This window comes from Apis dorsata, unplaced genomic scaffold, assembly GCF_000469605.1.
Source record: "Apis dorsata unplaced genomic scaffold, Apis dorsata 1.3 scaffold_73, whole genome shotgun sequence".
In the NCBI taxonomy this organism is placed as follows: domain Eukaryota; kingdom Metazoa; phylum Arthropoda; class Insecta; order Hymenoptera; family Apidae; genus Apis; species Apis dorsata.
Genome location: NW_006263371.1, coordinates 1,697,602 through 1,710,308, shown reverse-complemented (window position 1 = coordinate 1,710,308; position 12,707 = coordinate 1,697,602). Strand labels below are relative to the sequence as shown.

The window sequence follows — 12,707 nt, the reverse complement described above, 5'->3', positions numbered from 1 at the left end:
GGGGGGGGGGGAGAGAGAGAGAAAGGCTGATGGGATCGTTCGCGGTGTTAAATGGCGTAGTTACGGAAGAGTTTCGCTTTTGACGAAGTCAAGTGTAACCTAACCTCGTGGAATGCGATTTTGCCGGATCGGTAAAAAGAGACGAGATAATTGCGATTCAAGACGGAACTTTTATTCAATTTTTAAAAAATTTTTCTTTTTTTTTTAGTATTTTTAATAAACCTTTTAATAAGAAATTTATTTGTTGGAAAAATTAAATTTTAGGTACGATTGTATATTTTTGAGAATTCGTACTGTACGTATGTTTAATAGATAGATGGAATTTGTACAATAATTTATTTTAAGAAATGAAAGAAGCGATCATCCTTATTATCCCAAATCATCATTTTCCTCACAAAAACGAATAGCGATTCTTCGAGAGAGACTGATAAAAGATAAATTATAATTGTGTGCATGCATAAACTGGTTATAGTATAATATATACGAAAGAAATTAATTTTTATCTAGTTGTACAAGATTAAAGAAGCTTTTTTTATTTGAGACTCTCTATTCTAAATTTTTGGAAAATTGTAAACGAACAATTGTAATTAATTTTAATTTCTTTGTTGCAACGAAAATTTGATATATGCATAAGAGAGTTTTGGTTCGAAAATTTAATTAACCAATTAAATGATTTTAAATATACATATATAAGAAAAGAACCAGGTCTCTTTTGTCCAACGGTCTTTCATTCAAATTTCAAGGTACACACTCGTAGTCGGTTAATTTATTATCTTTGTTCGAAACAAGTTTCAACTCGTAAAAGAGGAATCGTTCTCGAAAATCGTTTCAGAAACAGCTTTTCATTCACGGGCCCATTTCTCTTAATTCCCTTCAGAATATCCTGCCTCGTCGAGCGAAAGAAATCCGATTACCAGACCGTGACGGTACTCTGAACGCCGTGAATTATAAAAATACACAGCATTACAAAAGCACTGATGATTATCGGAGCAGGAGGGATGTATGCAAGGTATAAGTTTCCTACCTAACTATACCCACGCGCATGCGCAGTATAATAAAGCAACACAGTGGACGCTCTATGCGCAGAAAATTAATTCCTCTTTCGAACAAAGTACACACTTTCGAGTGTATCATCGAAAGAAAGTGACGTGATAAGGAAGCGGCGCGGTCAAAGAGATATTTATCGTACTTGCAAAGTCTTATACGTTTTATATACGAGAATTAATTTTTTAATCATCCAACTATTCGTTCGTTTTTGGGAGAAATCAGGTGGACGGCGATCTCGATGATGGCGCATCTGCAGCGTGGAATGGAAGCGATGAAAGGAAGATTACGACCACGTGATTGCTCGTGTCCACCCTCCGATTCTTGGTTTCACACCCGGTCGAGCGGGAAAAGAAGAGGGTGACAGGAGGATGCTAGCTGGATGGGGCCTAGTCGTGCGCGTAACCCTGCATTGTTTGCCTTCCGGAAACCGGTTTCTATCGATGTTGGATAAGGGATAGAGGGGTCTGGAAAGGGATCGCATTGCGTGGGAGTGGCGATAAAGTCGTCGAATAAAATTGGAAAAATTTATTTATTTAAAAATAAGATTTTAAAGATTTATTTACGCTCTTGTCTTTTCCAAGTCAGCCTCTTTATAAGGTAAATACTCGTCGAATTTAACCCTTCCTCCTTCAAGAGAGAGAAAAACGAGGGGTCGCACGGAGGAAGAGAGGAAAGGACGCCGAATCTTCATAGCGTTTCAATTACCTGATTGAATCCTCCTCCGTGCCAGGTCAGTCGCGAGGAAGCCGACCAGCTAGTTAAAGAAAGGAGGGAAGGCTTTTTTTTTTAATTCGACGCCCGAAAAGAGGGAAAAAGCGATTCTCGTCCGAAAATTCGAGCGAGCAAGTTTTATTACAACGCGAGTTTTCTTTCCTTCTCTCCAACGAGATCGTCGTAAAACGAGGGTCATAGCTCGGTGAAAATACGTACTCGTTTAGTACGATCCTGTCTTCCTTTCCCATTCTATGGTTTTCCTTCGTTTCTTTCCTTCGCCGTTGCACGACGAATTTTCTCGAAATAATTGAACGATGATGACTCGATTTCTAATTAAACATGATAATAAGATAAACAATTTTCAAAAAATTTTCAAAATTGGACAAAAAAATGGAAAAGATAAAATTATTATTGGAGAAAACTGGTTCTTTTCCTTATTCGTCGCAAGAAGTTTCGGTTGAGTTTATTTAATTAAATTCTAGGTCAGGGAATGTATATATATTTATATTTTTCGAAATTATTCGTTCAACTATCCTCCTCTACGAATATATTTACCTACTTAGCCTCTATTACCCCAAGTTCTATTACTGTTAAGTAGGTTTAAGCTAACTACACGTGTCTACATAGAGGCGTGCCTCTACCGGATTGTGTGTATAATAAACTGTGCGGTTATCTTGTACGTGAAAAGCCCGGGCAAATACGAAAATTCACTCGATATTTCGGAATCTACGCGAGTCATGGTGTGTGGTTGTCAAGCGATTGCGCAAATAATATAAGCGTTTAAAGATATATATATATTTTTTGATACGAAATGAATATTTATTGTTTAAGATTGATTTATATATCGCGTTATATACGAATCGTTCTATTCTATCATCTTCTTCCATCTCTCAGGAAGCTTCATTATTCCCTTTTTCCAAAATCATTAAAATTTATTTGCAAAATATTCCTCGAGGTGCGTTTTTATTTTATGAATTATCGTTTATCATGGAGAGAATTTTTTAATTACAAGAACAAGTAATAGTCGTATAGAACAAGATCTAGGTACAAGGAGTACAATATTTCAATCAATTGCATTGTCGTGATGGCCTCGATTCGCCAATTTTAGCCTTTTGCTATAGCATCTTTCAATTTCTCAAATTGATATGTAATATTTTGCAGAGTCGATGATTTCATCTTGAGAAAGGAGCTTATAATGGAATTTTCAATTCCATTGAATGGACAAAAGAACTTTCTTCGGGTGAAGTCCAGGCTTCGCGACGAATTGAAGGTCTATTGTCCTTAAATCGAGTGCGTTTTCGACGCACATTTTGATATAAAATCCAAGTCTCGTCTCCAGTGACAAGCCTCTTTAAAAAAGGCTTCTTCTTCGTGTCGCTGGAGAAGAAAATCGCACGTGGAGATGCGGTTCATAAGATCAGTCTCAATAAAACCCAAACTTTATCAATCGACGTATCTCATCTCGGATTTTTCGAACATGGCTTCGATAAGATTCGTATTTGTCGCTGCTGGAGGGAGGCCTTCATCTTTCAAGTCAAAATTGTCAGCTCTTAAATCTCTTGAATCAATTGCGGATGATTAGATTAGGTTAGATTAGGTTAGGTTAAGTTGAGTTAGGTTGGGTGAGATTGGGTTAGGTTGCGTTAGGTTAGGTTAGGTTGGATTAGGTTAGATTTTCATCTTTTGAGTCAAAATTGCCAGCTCTTAAATCTCTTGAATCAATTGCGGATGATTAGATTAGGTTAGGTTAGGTTAAATTGAATTAGGTTGAATTAGATTGGATTAAGTTGGGTTAGGTTAGGTTGGGTTAGATTAGGTTAGGTTAGGTTAGGTTAGGTTAGATCTTCATCTTTCAAGTCAAAATTGCCAGTTTTTAAATCTCTTAAATCAATTGCGGATGATTAGATTAGGTTAGATTAGGTTAGGTTGAGTTGAGTTAGGTTGGGTGAGATTGGGTTAGGTTGCTTTAGGTTAGGTTAGATTGGGTTAGGTTTGGATTTCATCTTTTGAGTCAAAATTGCCAGCTCTTAAATCTCTTGAATCAAATGCGGATGATTAGATTAGGTTAGGTTAGGTTAAATTGAATTAGGTTGAATTAGATTGGATTAAGTTGGGTTAGGTTAGGTTGGGTTAGATTAGGTTAGGTTAGGTTAGGTTAGGTTAGATCTTCATCTTTCAAGTCAAAATTGCCAGTTCTTAAATCTCTTGAATCAATTACGGATAATTAAGTTAGGTTAGGTTAGGTTAGATTAGATCGTAGCACCACTCCCATAAACAAATCTCGAGTGCAGTATCATTTGCACTGTCACATTTTTTAAAGCATAACATGCCGCTTTGGCTGTCCATATCGAACGGTGTAGAAGAAAGTTTTAAAAGAGACTGTTCCATCAACGAAAGGTATATTAAGAAATCTGTGAGACGATGCTATAACCAGGTAATAAATAAGCCTGCATGTTCATATAAAAATAACCAGTTAAACTGATTTCTAACGTGATGCGAATGAAACTTAATGGGAGAACCCTAATATAGATATACATACATATTAAACAATTTAATTCCGAAAAAGAATGTACGCACATTTAAATCTTTCGACCGAACGAAATCTGAATCCACGATTCGCGAACACCTGTCTAAAAAATAGAAAAAAAGAAAAAAGAATTTTTCCGCCTCGACGATTATCTCTCACGGCTATACGCGAGCGCTATCATCCCCTCACCTCACAACCCATTAACCAAAAACGTAGGAGATCGCTCCCTGTGTGTGCGTTAAGGTTAATTCTGGCCCGGGCGCACACGCACGCCCCTCCTTGGAAAGTTACAAAACCGCCAGAACCAGAGATACGAGATACCAGAGAACGAATTCAGCTGGCTTCCCGCTTCGGGCCATCGCTCATCTCTCTTCCATCTCCCTCTTCCTCTCGTCTCCCCTCCCCCTCCTGCTCCCTGCCCCCTGCTCTTTCCGCCAGCCTGGGCATAGTCTGTAAACGTGCATTTTCATCGTCGTAAAATTAGTTCTCTTCCGATGAAAAAGCTTACCTCTATCGGGGAGTGGCCCGCCCCACACCACCCTTGCGCCTTTTTTTCCCCCACGTCTGTGCGGATTGCTTCAAAGCAAATACTCCTGCACCAGGGTGCGGAAAATTACGGAGGGAACCGGAGGTAAATCTAACGAATTTCCATTGTAACGCGATGCGGATCAACGCGGCTCAACCAGGCCCATAACAGGCTTCGTCTTCTTGATTTTTCGAGACGCGAACCGAGGACCTCTTTTTGACTTTTCGTTGGATTTATCGATCGATGCGGGGGGGAAAGAAGGAGGAGAAGAGGAGGACACATCTTTTTCACGGAGGAACACGAAGAGTTATACACGTTTCGTATACGTTCGAATTACAAACAAATGTAGAAATGGATGAAAAATACAAAATGGTGGTATGGTTTTACGATTTGCGAAAGTAATATAATTTTATTTGGAAATTTTATCGGTGAATTTCTTTCGTTTATTATTATCTTAGAAAGAAAAGATAAGAAACGTAACGATCAATCGTTTCGATTGATAAAAAGAAAGGAACGTAAGGTTTATGAAATATGAAATGTTTTCGAAAGCGACGAAAGCGTTAATAATCTCGTCCGTTATGCAGCTTTTCAATCGATACAGGATGGCAATTGAACGATCGGTAATCCCCCAATTATGTTATCGTCAGAGATTCGCTAAGGAACGGCGAACAAATTATTTGTCAGCGTTTAGCAAAACGCGAGAGGGACGAAGAGAGAGAAAGAGAGAGAAAGAGAGAGAGAGAGAGGGAGGAAAAGGTCAATAGTTACTTGGAGGAGGAATCTCGCGCAACCACGTTGCCGACAACGGTCTTTACGTCATTGTCCCGCGGGAATCCATGCCATTAACGAGTTTCGAGCTTCTTACTTTCCATCCGCTGAACTCATCCTGCCTCTGGAGTGTCGCCCCTTCGGCAACGGGCTTCAATCGACAAAGATGGCTTTCGCGAGACGCCAAGCTGCCAATTAAGGTAGTTATCAAATTCAATGGCTCAAAGGGAATCGGCGATTATGCAATACAAGGGACACCCTAAATCGTTTTTTACGTTATGTCTTTTTTCTCTTCTTCCCCCTGTTTGTTCGAGAAGATCGGCGAAAGATGCGTCAACTTCCTTGGTCCCTCGTCTCAAAAACAGGGGATCGTTCCTGCTTTCCGTCATTAAAACAGCTTTCGCTTTATAGCTGCCCGATCGACTCGTTCAAAGAGATCTTTGTAACTATAGTCGAAGGTGTAGACTTTTAGCCGCTTGGGAACAATCGAACTTTCTTTGTATTTTGCCAATAAAAAGTAGAATCATTAGTAGTTGTCGAATCATATAGATAGTAATGGTTATGTGGCGCTAGTGTCGCATTACTGTTGCCATAGTGTTAACAGCTAGTTTTATATATTTACATTAGAAAATATATTTAATAAAGAAAATAGGAATAAACTATGATATTATTCAAACAGCTTTCGCTTTATAACTTCCTGATCAATTCGTTCAAAGACATTTTTAAAACTAGTCGAAGATGTAGATTTTTAGCGACTAAAAAGTAAAATTATTAGTAGTTGAGACTTGTCGAATCACATAGATTGCTAGTTAATGGTTATGTGGCGCTAGTGTCGCATTGTTGGTCGCCATAGTGTTAATAACCAGCAAAAGCAAATTCTAAATTCAATCTATATTAATAAATTGTGAAATGATTAAAAAAATATATTTAATAAAGAAAGTAGAAAAAAATTATGATATTATTCAATGATATTATTCACTTTCGCTTTATAGCTTCCTGATCGACTCGTTCAAAGACATTTTTAAAACTATATTGAAGATGTAGATCTTTAGCGAGTAAAAAGGTAAAATTATTAGTAATTGAGACTTGTCGAATCACATAGATTGATAGTTAATGGTTACGTGGCGCTAGTATCGCATTCCTGGTCGCCATAGTATTAATAACCAGTAAGAATAAATTCTAAATGTTTATATTATTAGGGAATAGATTGTGAAATGATGAATATATTTAATGAGGGAAATAGGAATAAACTATAGATGTGGATCGTGCTATGTCACACGACATCAAAAAGAGGAACAAAACAAAAAAAAACAGAATCAAAACAGTGACTAATTCACATATAAATATACAAGATACGAATTGTACCTTTACATATATATAAACTCAACACCTTAAACTATGAATATAAATAAAATAGAGATATTAAAGTACCTTAAAGACTCGAGTAATTATTAAAGAATATAAATTATTAATTACCAATTACCAATAATATATTATACATTTAAATCTATAAAAAAAAAAACAGAATCTTTAAAGTCATTCGACCTTAACTCGACTTGCATAATTTTTTCGCTTTACTCTTGATGCAATATTATTTAAAAGAATAAGAAAAATTCAACGCTAATAATAAATTCATCGATGTTAGGGAACCAAATTAAAACGTAGAGAAGTACAGAGACGCACGTAAAAATTTCCAAAAGGAAAGACCAATTGCATCCTTGATTACTTTTCATTGATACTTTTGAGCTTAATTGGCGATGTCGAGAAACGTTTTCGATTGAAACGCCATTATTTTGCAAACTCGTAAGTAGCTACGAACTACTGTTAATGGGTCGTGGGAACAATAACGACGGGAGAATTCATCGAGATACCTCGAACGTTCATTGTTGCGGCCACCTCTATTTTTCCACGCGTTAATGGTGATCAACGTCGGTTATAAAATTCATGACTAATCGCGCGATGGAGTGACGTTAATGAAAGAAAATTAAATCGTCGGTTCCTCTCTCCATTTTCCATCCCCCATAAATTGGTTTAGACGTTCCAGTTTCACGGAACGAGACACAATTGTTTCAAAACTGGGGCAGTTACTGTTTAATTAACGGATCGATTAACCGATATTAGTTTCAACGTTGGGCAAATTTAATTTCTTTGTATATTACAATAATATAATCGTTGCATAGATTGTAACGGAATTACAGATAAATACGCCAATAACTTTCGTTGTTGAAATGTAACGTAATGAAATATTATTATTCGAATATCATATCATACTTGTAAATTACCCCCTTTTTTTTTTTAATCCCCCTTTGGAATTTCAATCGGACAGACTACAGATCGACGATGGATCTACCTAACTTTCGAATATATACCCGTACACTTGATGAAATGGAAAAAAATATAGACGAGAATGCCGAGAAGAGGGATCGATTGTTTCGCAAGGGCCGTTAACGAGTTTCCAGCTTCTTAGTCCGCGACCGTGGCCAAAGCGCCACTTCAATCGACGTAGACGGCCGCCACCGTTAGTCTCGAAGCCGCCAATTAAGTCGAAAGGGGAAAGTCTCGTCGAGTTCTCCGATGCGGTTCCTTTGCTCCTCCCCTCCTCCTCCTACACCAGCTTGGCGGGTGACTGCACTTTGCCCCTGAACAGTGTCCGCGCGTCTCGAGACACCGAGTCCCATCCCTCCATGAACACGAAGATTTGCCTGTACGTGGACGAATCGAGGAAGAGAAAAGGCCATCGACCCCTCTTCCATCATGTGTATAATAATCGTTTCGAAACTATAGAGTCGAACTACGTACGTAGATAAGATAAAGATCGATTTAAATAATGAAAAGTAAAATTTGATTCTCCGCAGATTGATGTCTCTGGAAATGGGTGAGAAGATAGGTTTGTAGAATCCAGGCCATTTTTAAGGCTAGTGTAATAAGCCACGCTAAGGAATTTATTACAAGCTCGGTCAGTATACAGGCGTGTCCCTAATGGTGCATAATGGCGGAACGGAGATCGTAATCGTGGATTACCATTTCGACCATTCGGAACAATTTCGTTCGCTATACGATTACGATCCTTTAACCTGTTTATTACCGAAGTTGGCAATCGCGGAAGGAAATATTTACGCGCTCTCTCGGCTTATCTTCGGCAGTTCTTTTACGGTCCATTCACATGCAAATTGGGCGTAGAACGGTAGAACGGCGTTGGAAATTGAAAGAAGGAAATACTTTGCACTAATGCAAGTTGACGCTTGCAGCGAATCAATCGATTGATAACTGTTCCATTCCTTTGCTCGAAATAAAATTAGGAGACGTGTTCCTCTCTCTTTTCTTCTTTTCGAGAAGATTTTCTAAAGATTTTCTATATAATATTATTTTGAATCATCTAGGTGGATCGAATATAATCGATTTTCATCGATTCAAAAGTCTGAATTCGTTCAAAATTCGCACGTGCTCGAATCATTCTTCCCCCTACTTAAGCACTATCTAATCCTAAAGGGTTGCGAGGGCCTATGATTAATTACACCAGAAATCGAAACAATAAGAACAACATGTTGGCTTGCCACAGTTTCCTCCTTCCACGGAAGGGAAGCAAAAGCAATTTATCTGACCACGTGGTGCCTGCGCGAGGACAGGTTCACTCATGGTTCGCTGTGTATTATGCCCAGGAATTATCCATCTCGACGTATTTCCACGGATTATCATAACTCGAGAGTTTCTATTTCATATATATTTAAATGCTACGTTTAAATGTATTAGAACTTTCGTAGAACAGAAATTTATAGATCTCGCGTGTATTAAAAATAGAGCATCGTTGTGTAATTTATAAATCTCATTATTGTATTAAAAATAGAGCATCGTTGATTATAAATGAAGTCATATTGGAAAGAAAATTTGGAACTGAAATGCTACATTAAATGTATTATAATTTTCGTAGAACAGAAATTTATAGATCTTGTGTATTAAAAATAGAATATCATTGTGTAATTGATTATTAATATAAATGAAGTCATTGGAAAGAAAATTTGGAACTTTTTATATATATATTTAAATGCTATATTAAATGTATTAAAAATTTATAGATCTCACGTGTATTAAAAATAGAGTATTTTTGTGTAATTGATTATAAATGAAGCTATATTGGAAAGAAAATTTGGAACTTTCTATATATATATTTAAATGCTACATTAAATGTATTAGAACTTTTATAGAACAGAAATTTATAGATCTCATTAAAAATTTAGAGCATTGTTATGTAATTGATTATAAAATAAATGAAGTCATTGGAAAGAAAATTTTGAACTATATATATATTTAATGCTATATTAAATGTATTAGAACTTTTGTAGAACAGAACTTTCGTTACGTGATTGATTATAAATGAATGCTCATTAGAGCATTTACTCATAATATTTATAATTTTGAAATAAAAGTCACATCATAGAAAGAAAATTTGGAACTTTCTATATATATATTTAAATGCTACATTAAATGTATTAAAATTTTTATAGAACAGAAATTTATAGATTTCACGCTAAAAATAGAGCATCATTGTATGGTTGATTATAGATAAATGTTTATTGGAGTTTATTTATCATAATACTCGTACTTTTGAAATAAAAGTCACATTGGAATTTGGAACTGTCTATCAACTATGATTTTCAATCTCAATTCTGTATTCAGCTATTTTTCCAGCAAGACTTTCTAGCGCCGGATTCCTTTCCAACAACAGGGGGCGGATTAAGGCTTTTCGCGCTCCATAACAGGGCTAATAGAAGGAGGGAAATAGATTCAATTCGGTTGTTTTTCTGGCCCCGATGCCCGTTTTCACGGCTCGTTGCGCGGAATCGAGGGTCGCTACGCCCCCTCCCCCTAACCTTCGAACAAACTGTCGATCGAGGGGATGATTTACGACGCTATAATGGCGCCGGTTTTATCGCATCTGGGTCAATCCTTGTGAGTACCGATGTCGCGGTGACGAACATTTATTAACGAGTCCACGTTTCTCTTTCTCCCTCTTTCTGTTCTGAACATCTTCTCCTTTTTTTTTTCTTTTCGTTTTTTTCTCGAGAGATTTATAAATGAAAATATAAATTTATCCTCGAAACGACGAAACGGAAAAGAATTCTCTCGAGAGAAGATTTTAAGATTTTCTTTCTATCGAGATTATCGATTATTTTTAAACATGTAAAGATATGTCGGTTAGGAATCGGTTGGGTTAATTAAGGGGGGAGTATTTCCAGAGATAATGGAGGGGCCGAGTTGGAGAAAGCGGTCGCTAATTTATTCAGGCCGATGGAGGCAGGGAGGATTATTCGTAGGCCTGTCACACGGTCGATACGCGAAATAACAAGATGATTGCGGACGATATAATTTATTCCGCGATTACAGGATAAGAAACTGGAAGAATAACCACTTACCGGCATGCGATGCACCTAGGATGCACGAATGCGGCAACAGAAAGCAAGTCAGCACTAATGGCCACTTCATCTTCGAATCTGCAACAGTAAAAATAGGGGCAACCAGGGGTCAGTGATTGCATCAATAGCAATTTTTAATGGCAATCTCGAAATATATATACATATGTATTTCTCATTCATATTTAAACTCGTATTTAACTTGAAAATAAATAAAATATTCTCCTCTTTCATGTTTCTACAGATTATTAATATAATTTCGTTTAATTTATCATTAGTCAAATTTATCATCCTTTTCTTTACAACTTTCGATAAAATATTGAAATGTTAGAGATATAAATAATAATTGTTTCGCACGATCATTCAAAAGCAAACAACAATTCTACAATTCTTTTCTTTTTAATCATTATTATTTTTTAATTATTATTTTATTATTATATTATATTATTATATTAATTATTAAATATAATATAATATATTTATTATTATAATATATTTTATTATTATATTAATTTATTACTTTTTAATTATCAAGAAACAAGAAATTATTTTAAAATAATTATAATTATAGTCAAATTAGATTAAATTTAATAAATATAAAATAATTATCCCAAGAAAGAAAGTTGTGCACGATTACAAAAAATCGATTTTTCGCAGTTACACAGCCTGAGCATAGTTTGAAATCTAGTCAGAAAACTAGAGAATCGGACTAATATCAACCTTAGCCCCCTAGTATTACTTATCCACGGTTTATCGTTCATGGCCCCTCCGACGAAACACTGAGAAGCAACGCAGCCGCGCTCGAATTAATGCGAGCCGCCATGTTCGTTTCCACAGCGTGCAATTAGGGGAAAGCCCCTGACGAGCCGAAATTGTTCCCAATTCCTCCTTTTTCTCGCTCCATCGAAACCGGGATAATGAGTTATTTTGCCGAGCGAAATTCGACGGAAAGAATCGATGGATAACTCGATGACAGGATCAGCCTCCAATAGGCCTGGCTGACGAAGAGGTAACTAAGTGGCGGTAATTAATTTGGAAAAAGTCGGGTGCATTATTCACGAGATGCCGTTCAATGTCCAAGTCCAAGAAACATCCTCTAATTCGTTCGAACGCGGAGGCTACACATACACATAAATCAACGAAACAATCGGCCCAATTTCGAGAAACTGGAGGAGGGAGACGGGGTGGTTGGGATCCTTTCTTGGGAATCCAATTCAATGCGATCGACGGGGAAGAGCGACGGGGAAACAATTCGCGGCGATGGAAAGGGGATCAATGTTTCAAGAAAATCGAAGCCGGGAGTCGGCCATAAATTCGCCATCTTCTCCTTCTTTGGAACCGCGTCACGAACGAACAGTTTCGTCGCGCCCGTTTCCTCGCCGATCTTTCTCTCCTCTCACACTCGAGAAAAAGAGAGAAACAGTGGTGGAGTAAAGGAGAAAAATATGAGGCTAATATCCATCAGCGAGCTTTTATTCTTCTTTATTAGCCAACCGCCGCTGCGCCAGCTTCGCTCGTTGAAAAATCAAAAATATCTTCCATTTTCTTCTCCATAAAAAAAAGGAATAGGAAAATTTTCTGTGTCAAAAGATCAACAACATCCTCAACAATTGTCTCCTCCCTACTAAGCAAAAAAAATCCAGAGAATCGAATAAAGAAGAAGAAGAAGAAGAAGAAAGAAGAAAAAGAATAAAGAAGAAGAAGAAGAATAAAGAAG

General features: G+C 37.0%; 1 protein-coding gene across 1 annotated transcript in view; it reads right to left on the bottom strand.

Moving 5' to 3' along the window:
* The window catches only part of LOC102677831, a 352,155-nt gene that overhangs the window by 156,406 nt on the left and 183,042 nt on the right, over positions 1–12,707 (bottom strand). Inside the window, exon 5 of the mRNA XM_006610354.2 lies at positions 10,994–11,071. Coding sequence (XP_006610417.1) covers positions 10,994–11,063 — 70 coding nt within the window. The 5' untranslated portion in view covers positions 11,064–11,071. The remainder of the gene's footprint in view (positions 1–10,993; positions 11,072–12,707) is intronic.